The following is a 24,789-nucleotide window of genomic DNA, read 5'->3' as shown; positions in this document are numbered from 1 at the left end:
GGGTCCAACAGAATAGAACACACAGTACCGCTGCTGTTATTTGCTCCAAACTTGCCTGGGCCGGACCCCTTTGCTGCAGAAAGCAATAATGTTCAGCCTGTGCAGTTAAAGGGAAACATTTATTGATAATATCACTTGACGTCTGGAATAGGCACAGACCTCTTGCTCAATGAGAGCTTTAACAGCCCATAGGGATGTCTGGCTACATTCCAATCAGATAAGGCGAGGGGACAGCGACTGACTGTACTAATGACCCCTATGGATATGTATTATACCACTATATATATACATATTGTGTTAGAGTGCTAAATAAGTTATTCTATGAGCCACTATTTTTCTTATTTCCCCTATGTACTGACAGATTAAGCCCAGCATATTTAAGGAATGCTTCCACTGTATCCCACTGACTTTTGAAGTTCAAGCAAACACTGTGCTGGGCTTAGAGAAGCTTCTCTGTCCCCCCCAGGGTCCCCCTGAGTCCCCCCAGAGCTCAGCACTATGAGAGAATGCCAGGCTGCAGTTCCAAATGGGGGGGGGGGGGCACAGGGGCCATAGAGAGAGTTGGCACTGAGTATATTATTGGCACAAGAAAGTTCCACTAGTAAAGGTATACACAGCCCCAGTAGCCTGCCTGTGGGTGGGACAGATGCCCCCCCCTCCCTGTATAGGCTGATCCTGGGGGGGAGATGATTGCAGCCCCTGCTCCAGCCCATAAGCTCCATCTCTCTCACCCAGCAGCACCCATCTCTCTCACCCAGCAGCAGCAGCACCCATCTCTCTCACCCAGCAGCAGCAGCACCCATCTCTCTCACCCAGCAGCAGCACCCATCTCTCTCACCCAGCAGCAGCACCCATCTCTCTCACCCAGCAGCAGCAGCACCCATCTCTCTCACCCAGCAGCAGCACCCATCTCTCCTCCCAGGAGCAAAACGCCTTCCTAATCCCGGGGCAAGTTCAGAGGCTGAATGCTCAGCAGGAATCCATATTCCGCAGCCTGGAGAGGACATGCCCCCAGTATCTGCACAGTAAGGATTCAGCCACAACGCGTCTCTAACTCCAGCAGCACCCAAGACTTTCTAATTGGACAAGACCCCAATGCCCCCCATGTCTGATAACTGAGTTCGCAGTAGTATTAACACCAGGAGGAGACCTCTATGCCCCCCTCATCTACACACTAAGGAGAAACCCCCCAGCTGAGTGAGCTCCCTATCTCCTTACTCCTCAGGATGAAACTTTGCGCCTGGCTCCCTCTCTGCGCCCTCCTCACCCTCCTCTCCGGCGCTACCAGGACTGGGGCTTGCCCTGCCCGCTGCGATGTCTCCAGGTGCCCCAGCCCTATCTGCCCCAGCGGCTATGTCCCCGACCGCTGCAACTGCTGCCTGATCTGCGCTGCCGGAGAAGGGGAGCCCTGCGGCCGGGAAGGGGACCCTCCGTGTGGGGACAGCCTGCAGTGCAAGCCCCCCCCGGGCATGAGAGGGCTGAAGGGCAGCTGCCAGTGCAAGCACACTAACCCTGTGTGTGCCAATGATGGGCAGACCTATGACAACCTGTGCCAGCTGAAGGCGGCCAGCAGGAGGGCGCTACAGAAGGGCCACTCACCTGTGGTGCTGGTGCAGAAGGGAGCTTGTCAATCGGGTAAGGGGGGCATGTTTGGGGCAGGGGGGGCATGGATGGGGCAGGGGGTATGTATGGGTAAGGGGGGTATGTATGGGGCAGGAGGTATGTATGGGTAAGGGGGGTATGTATGGGGCAGGGGGTATGTATGGGTAAGGGGGGTATGTATGGGGCAGGAGGTATGTATGGGTAAGGGGGGTATGTATGGGGCAGGGGGTATGTATGGGTAAGGGGGGCATGTATGGGGCAGGAGGTATGTATGGGTAAGGGGGGTATGTATGGGTAAGGGGGGTATGTATGGGGCAGGGGGTATGTATGGGTAAGGGGGTATGTATGGGGCAGGGGGGGCATGTATGGGGCAGGGGGGCATGTATGGGGCAGGGGCAATGTATGGGGCAGGGGGGCATGTATGGGGGTATTGGCATCACAGATAACCCAAGGGCAAGTCAATTTGTCACTGATTCATTGAAATGGATTTGCCCTGTAATTCCAATTAGTAGCAGGCCTGGACTGGGAGTCATAATAGGCCCTGGCATTTCCAGGTACACAGAGGCCCAAACTGTCTCCCCACTAGCCCAATAAATAGTGAGTCTACAGCACCTTACAGCAGCCCCTCTGGCATTTGCCAGAACCCACAGATTGCCAGTCCGGGCCTGGTTAGTAGGAACCATTATATCACCTAGAAATGGAAACATATAGCAGGTATGCCCAACCTCTGCTCCACTAGCTGTAAAACTACAACTCTCAGAAGTCACAGCAGATGGCTGTGTAGGCAGGGTTGGAACTAGAAGGCTGCAGTCTAATTCTCAATAGAACAGTCTATGTTGAACAGAGAGCTACCCCAATCAGTGCGGTACCCATAACCCTCTCTCTTTCCTCTTCTGCCCATTGTGGTGATGGTTGTTCTCCCCCATAATACTAATGGGAACCCTTGGCACTGAATGGGTTACATGGGGTGGAGACTATGTAGAAGGGTAAAGGCATGGAAGGAGTTAAGAGCCAGTGTGCAGGGTTATGTGTCCCAGGGTCCAATTCTGTGTAGTACAGACAGCTGTGTCTCCTCTTAGCTCTGCTTCTTGCAGTAAAGTCACTTGTACTTTGTGCCTCACACTGTCACCCGGGGAGGGACATCTGTGCAGCCCAACTGGGCCATTGCTGCCATTGCTGCCATTGCACCATCTGTACTGCTGGTTTCAACTCATGTGGCACACAGTATGTATCTGGCTGGTACCACTCATGCACCCCTATATCTCTACCCATATACCATGTGGTGGCCCAGTGGCTACAGTCGGTTGGATTCTGACCGCTCAATATCTAACAATATATGGATTTTGCATTTTCTCTATATGTTTGTGTGGCATGCTCTGGTCCCTCCCACAGCCCCAAACCTGCTGATAGGATGTTCAGTCTGTGAATGGGAAGGTAGAGTGTAAGCTCTTCAGGGGCAGGGACTGATGAGAATGTGTTCTCTGTGTAATACAAGTGCTATATAAATAAAGGATGATAATGTACAGACCATCCATATGCTGAGCCAATCTGAACAAAAGGCACCTGTTTGGTGGCACAATGGGCAGTGCCAGGGTCCTTGGTTCAATTCCAGCCAGGGCACTGCCTGCAAGGAGTCTGTATGATCTCTCCGTGTTTTGGGTTAATTTGCTGCTGACAAGATTGGACCAACTTTCATTGGCACGAAAGTCACCTGAAGTGACCCCGGCTGATGCTGCTTGCCCCAGTGAGGTGGGAGTAAGCCGGACTATGGCAGTATGGCAGTGCTCAGGGGTTAGGGAACAGAAGCTACGTGCAGTTTTCCAATATAAATTCATTTAACATTTCCAGTTGTTTTAAAGTTCTTTGTAAATGTAATTGCCATTGAAAGCCGCATTTGCCTGCCCCTTGCTGCTCTCAGCACTGCTGGTTGTGAATATTGAAACGATGTAGCAGAAGCCAGCTGATTGGACCTGTGAAGAGGCACGCAAGGCTGACCTCCGCTACATTGTTTTATGAGACAGAACCAGCAGTGCAGAAAGGGGCAGATAGATACTGCTTTCAGTTTCTTTCATTAGGTGACATTTTCAGGTTTATATTCCCTTTAGACTGGAAAATCACAAGCAGTTACTCTATGCTGGCAGTGTATGTGCAATATACACACATAATATACACAATATACAATATACACATAATATACACACATCTGTGCAATATACACACGTAATATACACAATATACAATATACCCACAATATACACACATATGTGCAATATACACATAATATACACAATATACAATATACACACAATATACACACATATGTACAATATACACATAATATACACAATATACAATATACACACAATATACACACATATGTGCAATATACACACAATATACACAATATACAATATATACACAATATACAATATACACACACTATACACACATCTGTGCAATATACACACAATACACAATACACACACAATATACACAACTCATTATGAGCACACTCAGCCCCTTCTGATACCAAAAGCCTCATGGAACCAATCTGGCTCCTATAAAGTGACAGCCCTAGGTGGGGTGAGTGACAGGCGAGACCTGCTTGGCCCTAGTCCCAATGTTGTATTGTTATTTTTCCTTTCATTTCCTGGAATTACAATGAACTTCCAAATTTCTAATCAAAAACACAGTGTGGACCTGGCACCCACTAACCTACACGCAGGCAGCTGTCTCCCCCATCTGGATTCTATCAGAGCCGTGTAATTGGCTGTCGTTGCACTGTCAGCACCATGCCCTTTTGGAGCATTGAGCACAAGTCTAACAGGGGCCAGGTTACAGCAGATACAGGGCTGTGGGGTGGGTCATTCTCATATATTAGCCCAGGAGAAAGCTCAGTAACATGGCTAACTTGCTGGGAACAGTTACAGCAGGCTATGGGATAGATGATGTGCTTCTGCAGCCAAAGCTGGGATTTATGTACTAAGCTGTTTTTATACATCACATTAAGTGCCAACATTATTGTATATAGGCTGTGCTTAATGGTACCAGATGTTTCTGCAAGGCTATTTATTGAGCTCATAGTTTGAATGTTGCTGCTTTGGGCAGGTGTCTGTAACTGCAGTGACCAGTAAGCAGTCATTCGGGGTCTAGTAACCCATAGCAACCACTCATTACATAACATTATCCCAGAAATGTTCGGGAAAGGTGCAAAGTGAAAAAAACAATTACCTGCATTTTCCAACATTGAGAAATGGGTTATATAGTTACATAGTTACATAGGGTTGAAAAAAGAGTCCATCAAGTTCAACCCTTCCAGTAAACCCAGGGTTGAGGAAGAATGATGGCTGTATTAGCAGCTAGCACTGCCCTAGGTACCACCTGCTGCCCGCCCCATTCCCTTTCCAATCACTGTTGGCACAAAGCCTGTGCCAGAAGGGATTGGAAGCGAGTGGTACTCTACTTATTTTTCTCATACAGGCACCCAGGGGCCACCCCTTAGGCTGCCACCCTGGGCATGGTGCCTATACAGTAAATTTGACCCTGGGAGGCATATGGACTCTTCCCGTCACAGACCCTACCTGCTGCCTAACTTGGCATCATTCTACCTGGCAGGCAGTAGGGAGAGGGCTTATTAGTTCCCGTGAGTGCTATGAAGTGCTGGGCACAGAGAGAGCCAGTGCCCCCGATGCAAGTGTTGGGTATATGGGCACCAGGGGGATTGATTTTGTCCCTCTTTAATGCTCTAAAACTTGCTGTTAGGGTATTGTTATATGAACCCCTTGATTGGTTGCTATGAGATACTTGACCTGGCAAACGTTGCTCCTTTTAATACACGACCCGGTGAGCCCCTCATCAGCTCCTGCAGAACATACAGACACTGCAGCCCCTGGCAGATACCCAGTTTGGTGCCTATAAGGGGCAGACTTGGATTTATATGACATGGCGACTGTATTTATCATGTCTTTTAGCACAAAACCTCCTCTGAGTGTTTGGTTTATACAAAGCTCTGTGTGCTGAATTATTAGGCCCTTCACATTAAGTACAGCCATTTGTTTAGCTGAGACTCAAGGCTTTTGTCTAGGAAAAGATAAACACTGGCGGAGAGCACAATCCAAAGCCATAACAATGAATGGAGTCAGCACCTAAATAAGTCATTACTCTGCCAGTGTGGCTCCCAGTGTGGCTCCCAGCGTGGCTCCTAGAGTAGCTCCCAGTGTGGCTCCCAGCGAGGCTCCCAGTGTGGCTTCGAGTGTGGCTCCCAGTGTGGCTCACAGTGTTGCTCCAAGTGTGTCTCCCAGAGTAGCTCCCAGTGTGGCTCCCAGTGTGGCTCCTAGTGTGGCTCCCAGCGTGGCTCCCAGTGTGGCTCCCAGTGTGGCTCCCAGCATGGCTCCCAGTGTGGCTCCCAGCGTGGCTCCCAGTGTGGCTCCCAGTGTGGCTCCTAGAGTAGCTCCCAGCGTGGCTCCTAGAGTAGCTCCCAGTGTGGCTCCCAGCGAGGCTCCCAGTGTGGCTTCGAGTGTGGCTCACAGTGTTGCTCCAAGTGTGTCTCCCAGAGTAGCTCCCAGTGTGGCTCCCAGCGTGGCTCCCAGTGTGGCTCCCAGCATGGCTCCCAGTGTGGCTCCCAGCGTGGCTCCCAGTGTGGCTCCCAGTGTGGCTCCCAGCGTGGCTCCCAGTGTGGCTCCCAGTGTGGCTCACAGTGTTGCTCCAAGTGTGTCTCCCAGAGTAGCTCCCAGTGTGGCTCCCAGTGTGGCTCCTAGTGTGGCTCCCAGCGTGGCTCCCAGTGTGGCTCCCAGCGTGGCTCCCAGTGTGGCTCCCAGTGTGGCTCCTAGTGTGGCTCCCAGCGTGGCTCCCAGTGTGGCTCCCAGTGTGGCTCCCAGCGTGGCTCCCAGTGTGGCTCCCAGCATGGCTCCCAGTGTGGCTCACAGTGTGGCTCCCAGCATGGCTCCCAGTGTGGCTCCCAGCATGGCTCCCAGTGTGGCTCCCAGCATGGCTCCCAGTGTGGCTCCCAGCGTGGCTCCCAGTGTGGCTCCCAGCATGGCTCACAGTGTGGCTCCCAGCATGGCTCCCAGTGTGGCTCCCAGCATGCTGCTGTAACATAGGGGAATGACTTTCTGGGTGAAGGGGTGACCTGGAAGTTCCGGGAAGGATTAGGCGCTGCACACTTGTCACATCACATCTTTCCCCATCCGCGCTTCACTGACTCTGGGTTGTGACGAGGACACTGTAGGGCTGCCATGCTGCTTACGTGATGTTATATCACACAACAACCACACTGCCTGGATTCTATAAGAGCCATGTAATTGGCTGTTGTTGCACAGTCAGCACCTTGCCCTTTTGAAGCATGGAGCACAAGTCTAACAACCACACACCCTATTTTACTTTTAATTGGTTGATCAGATTGCCAAATGGCTACCACACCAACACCTTGGCATCGCCAACATAACCTTCTCCATTAAGGAATGGCGCTCCAGGTTACAGAAAGGCTCTTTATCTGGAAACACCAAGACCAAAGTATCCCAGAGCCCATACTGTATACTGAAAGGGCTCATTTTCTAATCCTACAACCACAAGTGACATATTGTATGAATGGCGTTAAAGCGACAGCAAAGTTGTTTGTGTTTCACACCGAAACAGCAGCTGGTGCCACAAAGTGTGACTGAATCAGATGGCTCTTCCCAATATAGAAACCAGTGGTGCACACTAGTGTGTTATCATAACACCATGTGTACTGCTACACAATGACTAATGCACATGGAACTCTGGCTTTCAAACCTAAAGAGCCCCACCCAACCCCTAATATACCTATCACTGTATTCTGTTACTTTTGTACTTTTTTTGGGTGCAGTTCCCCTTTAAATTGTTAAACCTAGCTTTCACTTTCCCTTTATTATTTCCTACAGTGTCTTATGAGTGTTACAGTAGGACCTATACCTACCTATTAATTGTCCCACACTACAAATGATGCCTAATGACACCAAGGGGTAAAGCTACTAACTATGGAACTGGGGACACCAGAGGAACCCCTGGAAATTCAATAGCCTTTCCAATTTGTAAACAAATAACAAATGTATCAAAACATTTCCAGCAAAGTGTCAGCTTATCAAATGCTCTGAGTAATAAATCCATTCTGTGCTATGGGGGGTTAGAGCTCAGGGCTGCACTGTGCTGCATAATATTAACCAAAATGAATGGTTGGGGAAGGGGGCTACGACTGGGAACTCCTCCAACCCCAGCTCTGATTGGCTTATATTAATTCTGACATATGCCAGATACTTCTTACAGCAAGGTTGGCAGCCATAATGGCCGTATTCACAAAAGGGCAATATTTCCTCATCTGTAATGCATCATTTTTTACATTCCAGTAAAATGGGGACAAAATCAACAAATTCAATCAGACAGTCAGTTTGTGTCGGCCCATATTTCCAGTGCTTATAATACATTGTATAGCTATTATTAGTTATTAGCCATTATTAGCAGTTGAACTTTAAGTTACAGGCATGTTGTGGTGGAACAGGTTACTATAGGCCAGTGCTGTCCAACTTCTGTGGTGCCGAGGGCCGGAATTTCTCGCGCATACATGGTGGAGGGCCGCTAATGGAAGCCACTCCCCCCTTTTAAACCACACCCACTTCAAACCACACCCATTTTATCACAATGGTGGTAGTGCAGCAAAAACCCAAATGCTTGGTCCTCACTGCAGGGATATCAACCATCATTCATATGTGAAAGTATTATATTGTCATATTAAGACACACCCTAAAATCCATATGACTCTTCCCCTGTGGATAGCACAGCAACCCCCAGTACATAATTACACACCTTAGGGACCATTTACTGGCTATTTCCAACTGCTAACAAACTCCCAGAACAAACCCCTGCCAGGTTCACCTCCCACAGGCAGCATAGGGTAGCACTCTGCCTGCCCCATGATGCCTGTGTCTGCCATATGCTGCCTGTGTGTGCCATACTCTGCCTGCCCTATGCTGCCTGTGTCTGCCATATGCTGCCTGTGTGTGCCATACTCTGCCCTACCCTGCCTGTGTGTTCAATACCCTCCCTGTCCTATGCTGCCTGTTTGTGCCATACCCTCCCTGCCCCATGCTGCCTATGTGCCATACTCTGCCTACCCTATGCTGCCTACACACAGGTCTGAGGTGTGAACAGCTGAACAAAGTGGGTGATTACAGCCTGAGCCTGAGGTGTGAACACTGCAGGGGGTTAACAATGCATAGATTAAAAGGTGTGAACAACACAGGGGATTACATGAATAAACAATACAGAGGGATTACAGCCTGAATCTGAGGTGAGAGCCATGCAGGGGGGGGCAGTTAATCTCAGTACTGATACCATTTAAAATTTATACAATGGTAAGACATCAAAGCAGCCAGACAGGTGGGGGGCCACACAGAGGGGGGTCGCGGGCCGCCAGTTGGACAGCACTGCTATAGGCCATGCCTGCTTTGCCAGGCAGAAACTGATATTAAAGAAAAAACATTTCAATTAGGAAGAAAGGGAAACTGATCCATAGTTATTGAAGCTGTTTGGGATCATTGAATATAACTCTGTAATTACCAGGCACATACAAAGGCTTTTTGGTAATGATTTTGATGGCACTCTATTGAGGCAGCATGAAATATTGCATGACTATTCCATGGCCACAGCAATCTGTATGGGAGCAAGCAGGGTGGTAACAGTGGCAGTATCCCAGTATCCCAGTATCCCAGTATCCCAGTATCCCAGTATCACAAATACGCAGACGCATTCCTTGCTTATAATAATATGGGGTGTTTGTCCAACACAAATAAAGAGGCTAAAAACTGAAATCCCATCCTTTGGGAACAGATATATGTGGCAGCCTGTGTTCTCTGTTCTGTTGGCCATCTCACGTCTGAATTGGATCCTTACAAACCACATAAATATACTCTCTATACTCTTCATTTCAGAAATGTGACATGTAAACAGGGCAGAGAACTGGATCTTTGTGAAGATCCCAGAATAACCATAGAGAAGCCCAACACGCCCAGAGGAGGCCTTATTCATATATACATAGAGAGCTGGCGTATACATGCTCCCACACAGCAGCTCTGCGCAAATCAGCTGGGCTGTCTGATGTTCTTCTGGTTAGGAAAAACGTGAGAAAAGTTATCTGAGGTTTCTAATGTTTTTCCCAACCATAAGAACATCAGATCAGCCCTCTCCTGACAACTTCAAAAATAATCCTCGACTACATCATGTCTGGAAATTGACCAGCAGGTGACGCTGTTGTAACAAAACGCATTCATATTAACAGTACAGGTATAGGACCCATTATCCAGAATGCTCGGGACCAAGGGTATTCCGAATAAGAGGTATTTCTGTAATTTGGATCTCCGCACCTTAAGTCTACTAAAAAATCAATAAAATGTTAATTAAATTAATTCATTTTGCCTCCAATAAGGGGTAATTATATCTTAGTTGGGATCAAGTACAGGTACTGTTTTATTATTACAGAGAAAAGGGAATCATTTAACCATTAAATAAACCCAATAGGACTGTTCTGCCCCAATAAGGGGTAATTATATCTTAGTTGGGATCAAGTACAGGTACTGTTTTATTATTACAGAGAAAAGGGAATCATTTAACCATTAAATAAACCCAATAGGATTGTTCTGCCCCAATAAGGGGTAATTATATCTTAGTTGGGATCAAGTACAGGTACTGTTTTATTATTACAGAGAAAAGGGAATCATTTAACCATTAAATAAACCCAATAGGGCTGTTCTGCCCCCAATAAGGGGTAATTATATCTTAGTTGGGATCAAGTACAGGTACTGTTTTATTATTACAGAGAAAAGGGAATCATTTAACCATTAAATAAACCCAATAGGACTGTTCTGCCCCAATAAGGGGTAATTATATCTTAGTTGGGATCAAGTACAGGTACTGTTTTATTATTACAGAGAAAAGGGAATCATTTAACCATTAAATAAACCCAATAGGGCTGTTCTGCCCCCAATAAGGGGTAATTATATCTTAGTTGGGATCAAGTACAGGTACTGTTTTATTATTACAGAGAAAAGGGAATCATTTAACCATTAAATAAACCCAATAGGGCTGTTCTGCCCCAATAAGGGGTAATTATATCTTAGTTGGGATCAGTTACAAGGTACTGTTGCATTACTACAGAGAAAAAGGAAATCAGTTTTAAAATTCTTAATTATTTAATTAAAATGGAGTCTATGGGAGACAGGTTTTCCATAATTCGGAGCTTTCTGGATAACGGGTTTCTGGATAAGGAATCCCATACCAGTACTTTAACCCTTAATATCTTGTGAATTTAAAAAATAAATAATGACTGTAAATTGCAAAAGTACTTAGAATAGCACTCTCATCAATTTTACATCAACTTGTTTTAAAGGTTTACTTACCCTTTAATGGGTATGCCCCCTGCACTGGTATACTTCACTGCCTAAAAATGAGGCCTGAATGACTTGCACAAGATTTGCAGGCAAAGTTTTCCCAATATTTGGTGGATTTGGAAACATGTAGAGTCTGTATATTGCAGAAACCCGAGGAAAGGGAATGTTTGGGAATCCCGTGTAGCTGGCGGCTCAGTGCCACTGGCGCTTCAGTTCGGGTAAAGGTCTTTTCAGGACTATAAGTGCCCTTTATGTCTGAAGGCTACAGAGAGACCACAAGCTTAGCTTTCATATGTGTTTATAGGCAATAAAATATATTTTAGCCGGGATAAAGCCTGTCATTAAGGAAAGCCAGTGAGTTAGTGGAATGTAGGCTTGGCCCAGGGAGATTCTTACTAACATACCAATTCTTTTCTGCCAGTATAGGTCACCAACATCCCAACAGTCCAAGATACAAATTTAACTTCATTGCTGATGTGGTGGAAAAGATTGCTCCGGCTGTTGTGCATATTGAACTTTTCCTGAGGTAAAGTCTACTGTCTCTCTGTGTTTCTGCTCTGAGGAAGAGAAAGTTTAACTAAAGTGAATGCTATTATAATATATATAATATAATATTATAGAAAATGCTCAGAGCTGCCCTTCAGGGGGTACAAACAGTACTGATGCCATAGTGCAGGGCAACGTTACCAGCAGCTGACTTGGTAGACAGACCTTGGAGTGCACTGACTTTAATAGACTGTGTTGGTGGCGTATAATGTGACACAGTGTGCTGGCAGGCAGGGACTGAAGTAGTATCTGTATTATTGCTCTATGCAAGGTGCCCATTAGGTTGCAAGTGGAAATGGCAAAGAGAAACTATAACGTATTAGGGCTCATTTACATCCGTAAGCGCAGTAGACAACTTGCCCCATTTAACCAGAGTGAGTTGTGCGTAAAACCACTTATATTAAAGGTACTTGTATCAAAATATGCTCATTGCTCCTCCCTATAGTTACGCTCGGCGGTGCCACTCAGTCCCTCCCACCTTCCATTCTGCAAGGGACCCCTGGAGCTACCACCACCTCTGTACCAGATGGTAGCTTTAGGGTTCCCTCAGTGCCCTGTGTCCATTGCTGAAGTTAGTTGCGTTGAAAAAATAGGGCCCACTAGGGCTGCCCCCTGTCTGGTTTTGACCCGGACAGCCCAGTTTTCTCAAAATTGTGAAAACCGCGCAGAACTCACTGAGATTGACGTGGCGAACGGCCAACCGCTGCGTCATAGTCCCACCTCATATTTTCCAACAGGGGTACATTATTTGGTATATATTATATATGGGGTAGGAGGGCAATTCTCCTGTAGGTACAGCATTCTAGAATTTGTTTGCCCCCTGATATTACCTGTTTGAATGTTCATATTGCCCAAACATGAGCTTTCTCCTTACTGCCAGACATGTCCCGATTTTATCTTGTGCGGCCACGGAACATTCTTCCCATAATCTGGATAATCCAGGAAACTTGAAATGGGCGGCAGAATTATTTTTGGGAAACATTACAGTTTAAATGACACCATTTAATATTTATCTGCGGATTGATGCAAGGCAACCCACTCCTTCCTTATGAACCTCAAGGATTTGCAAGTCAAATCAAAACGTAGCTCATTTGTATGTAAGAATACAGGTCATATAGAAATTATTCCCAGTGTCAGAGTGCCAGGGGCCCAACAGAAATCCTTAGACCATCGGACACTCTACAAACTACTTTTACTCCTTTCCTTACTAGTGGGACTTATTTCATTATTAAGACTTTAAAATAAAAAATACCTTTTAGGGAAAACGGCAAAAATACTCACTAAAAACCTTTACAATAAAACACAAAGGAGAAAAAAATCCTGAATCTGGATAAAAAGGACTCCAGATATAATGATTAAGCAGATTCATTAAATACCCATGTGACATTCTATATGCCTGTGTCTGGCACACAAAACCCTGTAAGCCTTGGAGGGTCCAGAATGCCACATTTTCCCTTGCACCCAGGGCTTGTTTCTCAGTGATATTGCCATTAAACCACTGCTGAAGTGCATGGAATAACTATTCATTTCCATAGGCTGTAATTAAAGCTTGAGGTTAGGCTTTTGTGGGTATTGCAGACATATTTGTGTAATGGGCAATGACAAGTCTTCATATGGGAATTTGTGGCCGAGGCTTAACCTGCAGACTGACTCATTGGCCGGATGAGTACTGGGGTCATGTGACTGACAGCTTTAAATGCCCTTAGTAAGAAAGGCAGAGAGTGTGGGCAAAAAAAGAAAAAAGCTCCACTTATAATATGGGATTTCATTGGCTGGTTTTGACATGATATTCATACCCGACAGGGCAACGTTACCAGCAGCTGACTTGGTAGACAGACCTTGGAGTGCACTGACTTTTTAATAGACTGTGTTGGTGGAGTATAATGTGACACAGTGTGCTGGCAGGCAGGGACTGAAGTAGTATCTGTATTATTGCTCTATGCAAGGTGCCCATTAGGTTGCAACAGGAAATGGCAAAGAGAAACTATAACGTATTAGGGCTCATTTACATCCGTAAGCGCAGTAGACAACTTGCCCCATTTAACCAGAGTGAGTTGTGCGTAAAACCACTTATATTAAAGGTACTTGTATCAAAATATGCTCATTGCTCCTCCCTATAGTTATGCTCAGCAGTGCCACTCAGGCCCTCCCACCTTCCATTCTGAATCGGGCACTGCTGTGGCTATTTATGCATGGGAACCCTGAAGCTACTGCCACCTCTATACCAGACGGTAGCTTTAGGGTTCCCTCAGTGCTCTGAGTCCATTGCTGAATAGTTGCGCTGAAGCCCACTAGGGCTGCCCCCTGTCCAGTTTTGACCTGGACAGCCCAGTTTTCGCAAAATTGGGAAAACCAGGCAGAACTCACTGAGATTGAAGTGGCGAACAGCCAACCACTGCGGCATAGCTCCGCCCAATTATGTAATGGCCCCTCCCCGCCCCATGATGTCGTGGCCCCTCCTCTTCTACCCACCCCAGTGATGTCATTGCGAGGGCATGGGCAGTATAGCACAATTACAACCTCAATAACACCAGACTTTGGTGAAAAAAATGTGCATTGGGTGAAAAAACATAGTGACTGCGCTCAGAATTGCCCTTTGCCTTGTTCTTAACTATTTTATGTTTATACGTGATATAAAACACATCTTGAATCTTTACTAACTATAAGCTTGTTTGTCCCTGTAGGCACCCACTATTTGGCCGTAATGTCCCTCTGTCTAGTGGGTCTGGCTTTATCATCTCGGATCTGGGACTAATTGTGACCAATGCACATGTGGTATCCAGCAGTAACACTGTATCGGGCCGCCAGTACCTGAAAGTGCAGCTGCACAATGGGGACTCATATGAAGCCACCATAAAAGACATTGATAAGAAATCTGATATTGCAACAATCAAGATTTACCCCAGAGTAAGTATAAAATGCTGCTTTGTTAAACAGACTTGGTCTAGATATTATTCTGAAGTGCTGGTAATGGGAGAAATACTCTTCAAATGTCTTTACCCCAAATAATCTAATAAAATGTCTCATTAAAGGATAAGTAAGCTTTTTATTTTAAAATCCCCTAAAACTTCTCTGTACACCCCCCAGGATAACCATTCTTTCTGCATGCAGATTTATTGCAGCTGAACTGCAGCACCATTAGGTCTAAAAACACTGGAGGTGCATACTATTCATGCCTGATTGATTTAATTGGAGGCAGTGAGCATGCCCAGTAGGCACCTCTTTGAGGTCTTCATCGTCAGAGCGAGAAGGAAAGCTGAGAAAGCTAAAGGGGTGGAGCTTCACGCTTGACAAGGAAGTCAGTAAAAGAGCTGCAGTTCAGCTGCTTGTAATACAAAATAAATCTGCACACAGGGCGAAAGGTATGTTATCTGGGGGCTGTACAGAGTAATTTTATGGGATTTAAAAAAAAAAAAAAAAGATTTACTTATTCTTTAGTTACAAAATTATTCCAAGCGGCTAAGAGGGGCCACCACTGCCTGGTTGCTAAGGTGAGTGAACCTAGCGAATATAAATATTCAGAAACATTTTTTAATTAAAAACCACCATGAAATTTGGCTTTGTATGACAATCTGTCCATTCGTTCCAGAAAAAGCTGCCAGTCTTGCTGCTGGGCCATTCCGCTGATCTGAGACCTGGAGAATTTGTTGTGGCCATTGGGAGCCCCTTTGCCCTACAGAACACGGTGACGACTGGCATTGTGAGCACAGCACAGAGAGACGGGAAAGAACTGGGCCTCCGGGACTCCGACATGGACTATGTTCAAACCGACGCCATCATTAATGTAAGCCCCATTGCCTTCATCTCTATAACTTGGCAGAAAAATATACAGGTTCTTGTAGCTCAATACTTTATACTTATTCTTATTCGGCTGCCGGGTCAAGCTGGAAAGAGTTAGAAGAGGAAGGCAAAAAATTCAACAACTATAAGGGCTCTGGCACACGGGGAGATTAGTCGCCCGCAACAAATCTCCCTGTTCGCGGGCGACTAATCTCCCCGAGTTGCCATCATTTGCCATCCCACCGGCGAAAATGTCGGTGGGATGGCACACGCGGCGGCGCGATTTTGGCAAATCGCCGAAAATGTCTCGCGAGGCAACTTCGGCGATTTGCCGAAATCGCCTGCACAGCATGTGCCATCCCACCGGTGACTTACATGTTCGCCGGTGGGATGGCAACTGATGGCAACTCGGGGAGATTAGTCGCCCGCGAACAGGGAGGTTTGTCGCGGGCGACTAATTTCCCCGTGTGCCAGAGCCCTTAAACAAAAAATAATGAAAACCATTTTAAAAGTTACTTAGGACTGGCCATTCTATAATATACCAAAAAGTTAATTTAAAGGTGAACCACCCCTTTTAGTAACTGAATTCCTTCATTGCCCTTAATGATTTAGATGCCCATCTCTGCACTAATATCCTTTTCATGACCTGGCATGTAGCACTGTTTTCCCTAAGGCTAATGCCACACGTAGCGTATGTAGCCGAAAACCGCTTTCCGAGAATACCCTACATACACTTCAAAATCCCCCCTGCACCCGAATGCATTGAATACGCTCTGCGGGCACAGGCACATGTAGTCGATATCCGCCAAAAAACGTGAGGCTTTGCATTTTCGGCGGATATCGGCTACATGTGCCTGCACCAGAGCGTATTCAATGCATTCGGGTGCAGGAACAGTTAGGGGGATTTTTAAGGTTTTGTAGCATATTCTCGGCAAGCAGTTTTCGGCTACATACGCTACGTGTGGCATTAGCCTAAATCTATACCAATCAATAAAATACCATGCCATTAATTATATTACCGGCTGGAGCCAATGTAGGTTGACATTTCTTGCTACCACTAAGATCGCTCTACATTACATACCAATTTAATGACACCCAGTTAAATGTAAGGAACTTGTTAACAAAAGCTTAATGGACATTAAAACATACAACTTTTTGCAAGAAGAAAATAATTTCGTAGTGATTTACTGGCTTGCAGGAGCTCCCTATCTTTTTATAACAACATAGCAAGACATGGTGTCTCTTTACTTTACCATTTGAACTGTGAAGAATGTCTCCAAACATCCCAGAACCCATGTGGTTTCCTTTTATTATACAGTACCATTATGCAGTATTTTTGGATACTAAAAAAAATACAAAGTACAACCCTGGCTATCCATTCTAGGGGAACTAGTCATTATATTATTTTTTTAGCAGAGGGCACAATATGGACAAAGGCCCAATTCAGCCCTATCACACATGCATCAATAAAGGTGATGTTTTTTGATCTGCTTCCTTCTTACATTAGAAAGAGGCACTTGAAGGGATATGTCATCACTATATATATATAGGTAGGAGACCTGTTATCCAGAATGCTTGGGACCTGGTATTTTCTGAGGAAGGGGTCTTTCCGTAATTCGGATCTCCTACGTTAAGTCTACTAAAAAATGATTTAAACATTAAATAAACCCAATAGGATTGTTCTGCCCCCAATAAGGGGTAATTATATCTTAGTTGGGATCAAGTACAGGTACTGTTTTATTATTACAGAGAAAAGGGAATCATTTAACCATTAAATAAACCCAATAGGGCTGTTCTGCCCCAATAAGGGGTAATTATATCTTAGTTGGGATCAAGTACAGATACTGTTTTATTATTACAGAGAAAAGGGAATCATTTAACCATTAAATAAACCCAATAGGGCTGTTCTGCCCCCAATAAGGGGTAATTATATCTTAGTTGGGATCAAGTACAGGTACTGTTTTATTATTACAGAGAAAAGGGAATCATTTAACCATTAAATAAACCCAATAGGGCTGTTCTGCCCCAATAAGGGGTAATTATATCTTAGTTGGGATCAAGTACAGGTACTGTTTTATTATTACAGAGAAAAGGGAATCATTTAACCATTAAATAAACCCAATAGGGCTGTTCTGCCCCAATAAGGGGTAATTATATCTTAGTTGGGATCAAGTACAGGTACTGTTTTATTATTACAGAGAAAAGGGAATCATTTAACCATTAAATAAACCCAATAGGGCTGTTCTGCCCCCAATAAGGGGTAATTATATCTTAGCTGGGATCAAGTACAGGTACTGTTTTATTATTACAGAGAAAAGGGAATCATTTAACCATTAAATAAACCCAATAGGGCTGTTCTGCCCCAATAAGGGGTAATTATATCTTAGTTGGGATCAAGTACAGGTACTGTTTTATTATTACACAGAAAAGGGAATCATTTAACCATTAAATAAACCCAATAGGACTGTTCTGCCCCAATAAGGGGTAATTATATCTTAGTTGGGATCAAGTACAGGTACTGTTTTATTATTACACAGAAAAGGGAATCATTTAACCATTAAATAAACCCAATAGGGCTGTTCTGCCCCCAATAAGGGGTAATTATTTCTTAGTTGGGATCAAGTACAGGTACTTTTTTATTATTACAAAGAAAAGTGAAATCTGTTTTCAATTATTAATTATTTGATTAAAATGGAGTCTATGGGAGATTACCTTCCTGTAATTCAGAACTTTCTGTATAACAGGTTTCCAGATAACAGATCCCATGACTATGCTTTCGCTATAGGACATTGCTGTTGATCCAGTGTACATGAGAGAATCTTTGATTTCTGTTGCAATTCACTGGATTTATTTGAATTCTACAGTGTGGTTTGGTGGAGATTGGGAGTATTATGTGAATGCTAATAATGTTATGAATACATTTCACACTAAAATAAATGTATTTTTTTGTTCTAGTATGGAAATTCTGGGGGTCCTCTGGTGAATTTGGTGAGTATTGCTTACATGGTGTTCTTCTAGAAATTAATAGTCAGATTCCTGTTTTTACTATACTTATGGGTTGTGCTGTAAATTGTGGGAAAAGTGTAAATTACAGGAAAAACTTGAGACTATGGAACATTTCCAGCTGTATGTTCTATGTTTTATTCAGTCATAACATATGGCACTGTATTTAGCCTGTACCATAGAGAAATGTTCTGGTCTCAATATATAGACAGACAAATGGAGAGGAGAGGAGCAATAAAGGTAACGGAGGTAAAGCAGGAGAGTACGGCTAAAGGTTGGGGAGAAAAGGAAATGGGTAGAAGGAGAGAAGTATAAAAGGGGGAAAAGACGGAGGAAGCAGACAAGGGAGGATAAAATGATATCAGTAGAACAAGAGTGCAGAGTAGCGAGTGCAGCTTTCTGTATGCCCAGCAAGCTATTGATTCTAGGGCATTGGATGGTGTAGATTGCAAATCGAAGGGAAAGAATGCTGGGCCTTTATGTTCTATATAACATCATTGCCTCAAACCCAGCCCAAAGATGGTGCTGTCAGGACTCTCCCCAGAAATACTGGCAGGGTATAAGCTCACAGAAAGCAAGTATTGGCTAAGGGAAATCTTACACTGTGACCCGTGCACACGATGAGTAAAAGTCTGATCTCCTGTGTTTATTTTTCTATGCCGTATGTTCTTCCATGCGAGCCGAATGAGCGCACCTTTAATGCCTCCCCTTATAAAAGCTTCAAGTATTTAAACATTCAATTCTCAGTGTTTTCAGTATGAGTTCATTCAAGTCTCTTAAAGTGATACTGGCTCCTCCCAGTGGGCCCCTGTTTTTTAGGAACATGCAGATATTGTTTAAAAACACTCCCGGTGTTATTTTCATAAATAAATATTATTCCTTGGCTCTATGTTTCCCTGTACTGAGCTGTTTTAGAGTCTCTTCTGCATCCATCGCTTGTGGACCTGGACCTGATAGGCTGAAGCCTCTGAAACACTCCCTGTGTTATATAAGGTTTTTACATCAACCCCAAGCCCAGTGGATTGGCTGCAGCAGCCAGAGAAATGTTGAATTCCCAACCTATATGGGTAGAGGAGGGCTAAGGAGAGAGAATGGGTTTAGATATATAAAAAAACAAAATCCTGACCAAGTTGGCAGCTTATTGGACTATGTAAAAGACCAAAATAGTTACATCCTTGGCAATATCTGATTGGGGCTTGGCTAAAAATTGACCGGCTAAAAATCCCATTGGGCAAGGACTTCATCATGCCTCCAACCGTTGGCATGGGGACCAAACAGTCATGTCAGCCCATTATGGTCCAATGCCTGAGTGGCCAGATCAGAATAAGATCCGCTTATCTGTTGTCCTTTCCAGGACAAACCAGTTTTCCATTTTATAACTACTTTTTGTCTCTAGAGGTTTATAACTTGCTAAAGCTGGGAAAAGCACCAGGGTCAGGACTAGTGGGCCCCGGGCCGTCATGGTCCATGCCAACCCAGACCTGCTTCCCAGCTGACACTATAGGCGCTTCCCCTGAGCTTCCCCTAATTACGCCCCCCAAAGGAAAAGTACAAGATATGCATGGGGGGGAGGTTAACACCATTGGCATTTGGAGGAGCTCACAACTAAGAGGGCCCCCGGGGGTGGGTGGGGGCCACTAAGGTGGCAACCTTGGTGGGCCCGAACCCCCCCAATCCAACACTGACAAGTGTTATGACAATTGCCCATCATACAGAATATAAAATACACAGAGAAGGAATGTTCTCTGTACACGATAAGCTGTCAGTGTAAGGGAGGAAATGGAAGATTAACCCTATGGGGAAAACATGTTATATTTTCTCATTTAATATTAATATTGCAGGGCAGATAGAGCAGCATAAGAGTGTGGAGTAAGTTTAGAGTGATTCCATGTGGCCGACAAGTGCTTTTAAACCCCAGAAATGTTTAAAAATTCTATAGCCAACATAAAGTGTACCTGCTGTCAGTTATGATATGTTATCTAAAACTAATATTCAGATTGAAACTATAGGATTAAAGTCCTAAAATAACATATCTGATGATGTTTTGGCCATTTATAATAGCCAGATAACAATTGTACGAAAGTTACGTCATGGAAATAAATTGTAGGTCCCCCATGGATAAAGTCAGATAGGCAGGTACACAGATATTATCATTATCCGTCTGTGGGGATGAAACTTTGGAACCTACACGGTCACATAATAATACATCAAATAATGTGTATCTAATAAGACGGTGTATCTTTTCCTTTGCCAAACAGGATGGGGAGGTGATTGGAATAAATACACTCAAGGTTGCAGCAGGGATTTCTTTTGCCATCCCGTCGGATCGTATCACGAAGTTCATGACGGAATCACAAGACAAAAAATACAAAGCCAACAATGGTAAAGCCTCTAACTGGACTGGAAATAAATATACAGTATATTCTTTTATTTAATAAGCACTTTGAGAAGAGAGAGCTTTCCCAGACCCATGTACTATAGGGAAACTACAGGGGATCACTGCATGCTGGAAATCTGACATCTCATACTTACAGATCTGTTTGTTCTACTCAATATTCTAACTTTAGACATGTATTGGCATTATTTATTTTCAGATGGCAAAAAGCGTTTCATTGGAATAAAGATGCTGACAATTACTCCTTCGTAAGTTGCCAAAAATGAAATACAAATTGCATGTAACTGGGCTGTTCCCTGCCTTGTTGACTTGGGTTTGGTGAGTTGGCTAAAGCGCTTAGAAGCTAATTAAATGTTTTTTTTATCATAAATGGTAGCCTAGGGCTACTTCTTTCACTGGCTTCATCCTTAATCTTGCCTTTTTTATCTACCATTACCTTGCTGATGGCATTCTGCCATAAGAGGGGGAGGAAGTGTATTTTAAGTTGTAACTAGAAAGAAGCCTCCAGGTTCCTTGTATCCATGCACAAGAAGGAGGAGGCACCTATATGTACTAAAATGGGCATGATAAATAAACATAGCCATAAAACTGACATTTTAAAAACATTAAATTACATTTAATTTGATAAAAATATCAATGTGGTAAAATATGTTTTACATATATATATCAGAGCTTATTCTACATATAGTAATATGGATCTGAATGAAACCTACCGTACAACAGATTTCTGCATTTGAGACCTAAATGCCTATGTATTTGGATGACCCCACAAAATATTTCATGGAATAATATTTATTGTCAGATTTGCTGAAGAAAAAAAACTGCACAATCCTGACTTCCCAGATGTTACCAGTGGAATTTATGTCCATGAGGTGGTGCCCAATTCTCCTGCCCAGAGGTAAGTGGATCTAAAGATGGGACATAGTCTGATACTGAATTGAATCATTCAGGAACAAAATCATTCATTGTTTCACTTAATACAGAGAAAGTCATCTTGAGAAAGTCCATATTTACATGACTTATACAATACTGTTTTATTATCTGCAGAGGTGGAATTCAGGATGGAGACATCATAGTGAAAGTGAATGGGCGGCCACTGGTGACATCGGGTGACCTGCATGAAGCCGTAATGAACGAATCTCCTTTACTCCTTGAAGTGCGAAGAGGAAATGATGACATGCTATTCAACCTAGAGCCAGAAGTTTCCATGTAGAGCTTGGAAAGACTCAACTTCTCAAGATGGAACAATTTCCTCTGCAGGAACAAGTTCTACAGAACAACAAGTACAGACCTAATGACCTCAGCTAAGCCTGGCATTTTGTATTTCAAGCTCCCAAACATTAAGGGTGGAACCCAGACTTGCATAATGCTGAAACTATGACCAACCGAGCCAACCAGACTTTGTGCTCAACCTCTCTATCTTCAATGTCAGACCATTTAACACTGAGGATTTACATGAAAGGCTCTTCATCAACATAATATACCTCCTTTCCAAATAACTCCTCCTTTTTTTGTGAATTCATTTGATCGATTGAGCCGAGTCTGTACTGTATGTATTGTATGAAGCACATAAGCCTAGAGCAGAAAGAAGAAATATCTATAGTTACAGGTGAAGCGACAACTAAGGGGCACCATGATATAAACTGCTGTAGGTGGATTCCCTTAGGCGTGTAGTATATTCCATATCAGTAGATGGGAATAGAATACAAAGTATTAGGGCATTTACAGTGTACAATAGTAGTTCTAAATCACTAGATCTCTAAAGTTGATAGATCTGCACTTTAACTGTATTTGAAAAAAAGCAAAGGATTATAACACAGAACTGTGCAAAAATATGATTTAGTATTGAATATTAAACTAACAATCATAGCCTATCATTCTAGCCAGCCAATGGTAGTGCCTAGTGATGGAGTCATTTTTGGCCAGGTTTCTCTAAAAAAAAAAAACACCCATAGATTTCAATGTATTGTTAAAGAAAGTCTCTGCAAAAACAAAAAAAAAAGCCAATTGACTACAATGCGTTTCGCAAATTTTGGTCGTTTTTCAACAAGATTTGACAGATTTGCCCATTATTAGCAGCCCCATTAGTCATTCCCATGGGAAGCTCAGCTGTTTCTATTTGAAATGTGAAAACCATGATATGAAATGGTTTCAATTTCTGACCAAATTAATTTGGGAAATCGGAAAGTGTAACAACAGCCCAGGTCAATATTAGTGTTTGTGTCTAAGAATGTTTGTTACCTGTTCAGTTTGTGTGTTGCTGGGATCAATCTAATTGGCACCAAAAACAAACTTTTCTCTTAATCACTTTTTTTTCCTGTGAGCTGTTATTTTTTTAATAATTTTATTTAGAAAAAAAAACAATATAGAAGCAAAAAAAAGTCTGTTTTTTCCACATTCAGTTTTTAATTTTTTGACAATAGTGTTTTTGAAAAACCTCAACTTACACCAATCGCAACAAAACCTCGAAAGTGAAAAAACAGCCCTTAATACTGCATAAACTTCATTTGGTTTTGCTTGAAATATGAAATATTGTGGTCTAGAGATTTATAGCTGAAGATATAAGATATCTCTGTAAATGTAATTACATGTAACGAGGAAACAGAAAGAGAAAATAATCGGCATCGGACACAGGGTTTTGTAACCGTTGAATTTAGACGGAGAAGATTTTAGCAGGAGGAGACACAAAGAAATGCATTACCCTTTAAAAGAAGAATCTAATTTTTACAAACTATAGATGAACATTCATTTACCAATAAAGTATGAGGATGTAGATTATGGTGTGTCTTGAACTGTGTATTTGTATTTCTAGATATGAGTGGGAGGCACAATGTTGCTTGACACAATAGTGACATTTTCCGTAGATGTCGGTAGCAAAACACCATTTCCTCATAACAACTAGGGTTGTCGTCACTGCAACTTAAAGAAGAAGGAAAGGTAACAAGAGTCCTCTATCAAAAGAAACACAGGATTCCTTTTCTTCTTTTGTGTACACATATTCTTTATTATTAGACTTCACCTTTCAGAAAAATCCTTCAGGGCACTGCATGAGTCTGTGCAGCTCTCTCCTCTCTCCCCCTCCCATCTAAACTTGCTCCCCCTCCCATCTAAACTTGCCCCCCTCCCATCTAAGCTTGCACCCCCTCCCATCTGAACAACTCCCTCTCCCATCTGAACTTGCTAGCCCTCTCATCTAAACTTGCCCCCCTCCCATCTGAACTTGCTAGCCCTCTCATCTGAACTCGTTCCCGTTCCCAACTGTGCTGTGTAATCTGAGCTACCAGCAGCCAGAGCTGCAGCACAGAAGGTACTGACACCAAGCTAAAATGGCAGCTGCCATTGCATTTGTTTGCTTAAACAAACAGAGGGAGCTTCTAGGGCTGTTTACTCAGGTATGGTAAAGCTTTCTGCACAATAAAATAATAAAAGTTCTTGCTTGTAATATTGTGGTGAATCTATTGGCAGTAAAATGCTACGTCCTTCCCACAGGGCTCTAGCCCATTGCAAGAAGCAGCTGTGACATTGCATTCCAGTGGGTGTGGTATGATATTAGGGGTGTGGCCAGCTAAAAGGGGCTTTCTGTAGGTGGGGAAGCTTTGTAGGCTTTCTAACTACCTGCAATGGGAAATATCATACAACTATGCTATGTTGGCTATTTTACTGTGCTAAGCTTAATCCCAATGGAAACTGTAAGGGTGTCGTGTCCCTTTGAGGTACGTACTATACATACAGTAAGTGTTGAGGATTCCTATGAGATGGAAATCAATGAATGGCCTTTCCAAAACATTTCTGCTATTCCTCCTTAAGGTATATAGTGGCGTTTCATCTTATAACTGCCAAACCATGTTGACTTTGTTATGGGTGTCTCTGATTTCATGTCCAGCAATGGGCAAATCTTATCAGACAAAGCACACTGCCTTTTTAATGGCATCCAAAAACTTCTCAAATATTTCAAGAACATTGCTATGAAAGTACAATGTCTGCCACCTATGATAGTTATACTGCTGCAAAAGTACCACCTTCTGCCGGAGCAGGAATGGGGGAAAAATATCCGCCCATATAGAT

At 43.7% G+C, this 24,789-nt stretch overlaps 1 protein-coding gene across 1 annotated transcript; it reads left to right on the top strand.

Annotated features, from left to right (window-relative positions):
• Positions 1-839: 839 nt before the first annotated feature.
• Positions 840-23,502, top strand: htra3 (HtrA serine peptidase 3). The gene is made up of 9 exons (XM_002938642.5): positions 840-1,635; positions 11,427-11,526; positions 14,231-14,453; positions 15,136-15,330; positions 18,282-18,314; positions 20,588-20,711; positions 20,924-20,972; positions 21,527-21,622; positions 21,772-23,502. The coding sequence occupies exons 1-9, from the start codon at positions 1,227-1,229 to the stop codon at positions 21,935-21,937; spliced, it is 1,395 nt and encodes a 464-aa protein (XP_002938688.1). The 5' UTR covers positions 840-1,226; the 3' UTR covers positions 21,938-23,502.
• The last annotated feature ends 1,287 nt before the right edge of the window (positions 23,503-24,789 follow it).

Source organism: Xenopus tropicalis, chromosome 1 (genome assembly GCF_000004195.4).
Source record: "Xenopus tropicalis strain Nigerian chromosome 1, UCB_Xtro_10.0, whole genome shotgun sequence".
In the NCBI taxonomy this organism is placed as follows: Eukaryota; Metazoa; Chordata; class Amphibia; order Anura; family Pipidae; genus Xenopus; species Xenopus tropicalis.
The sequence above is the reverse complement of the archived record's forward strand: the minus strand, read 5'-3'. Positions and strand labels throughout refer to the sequence as shown.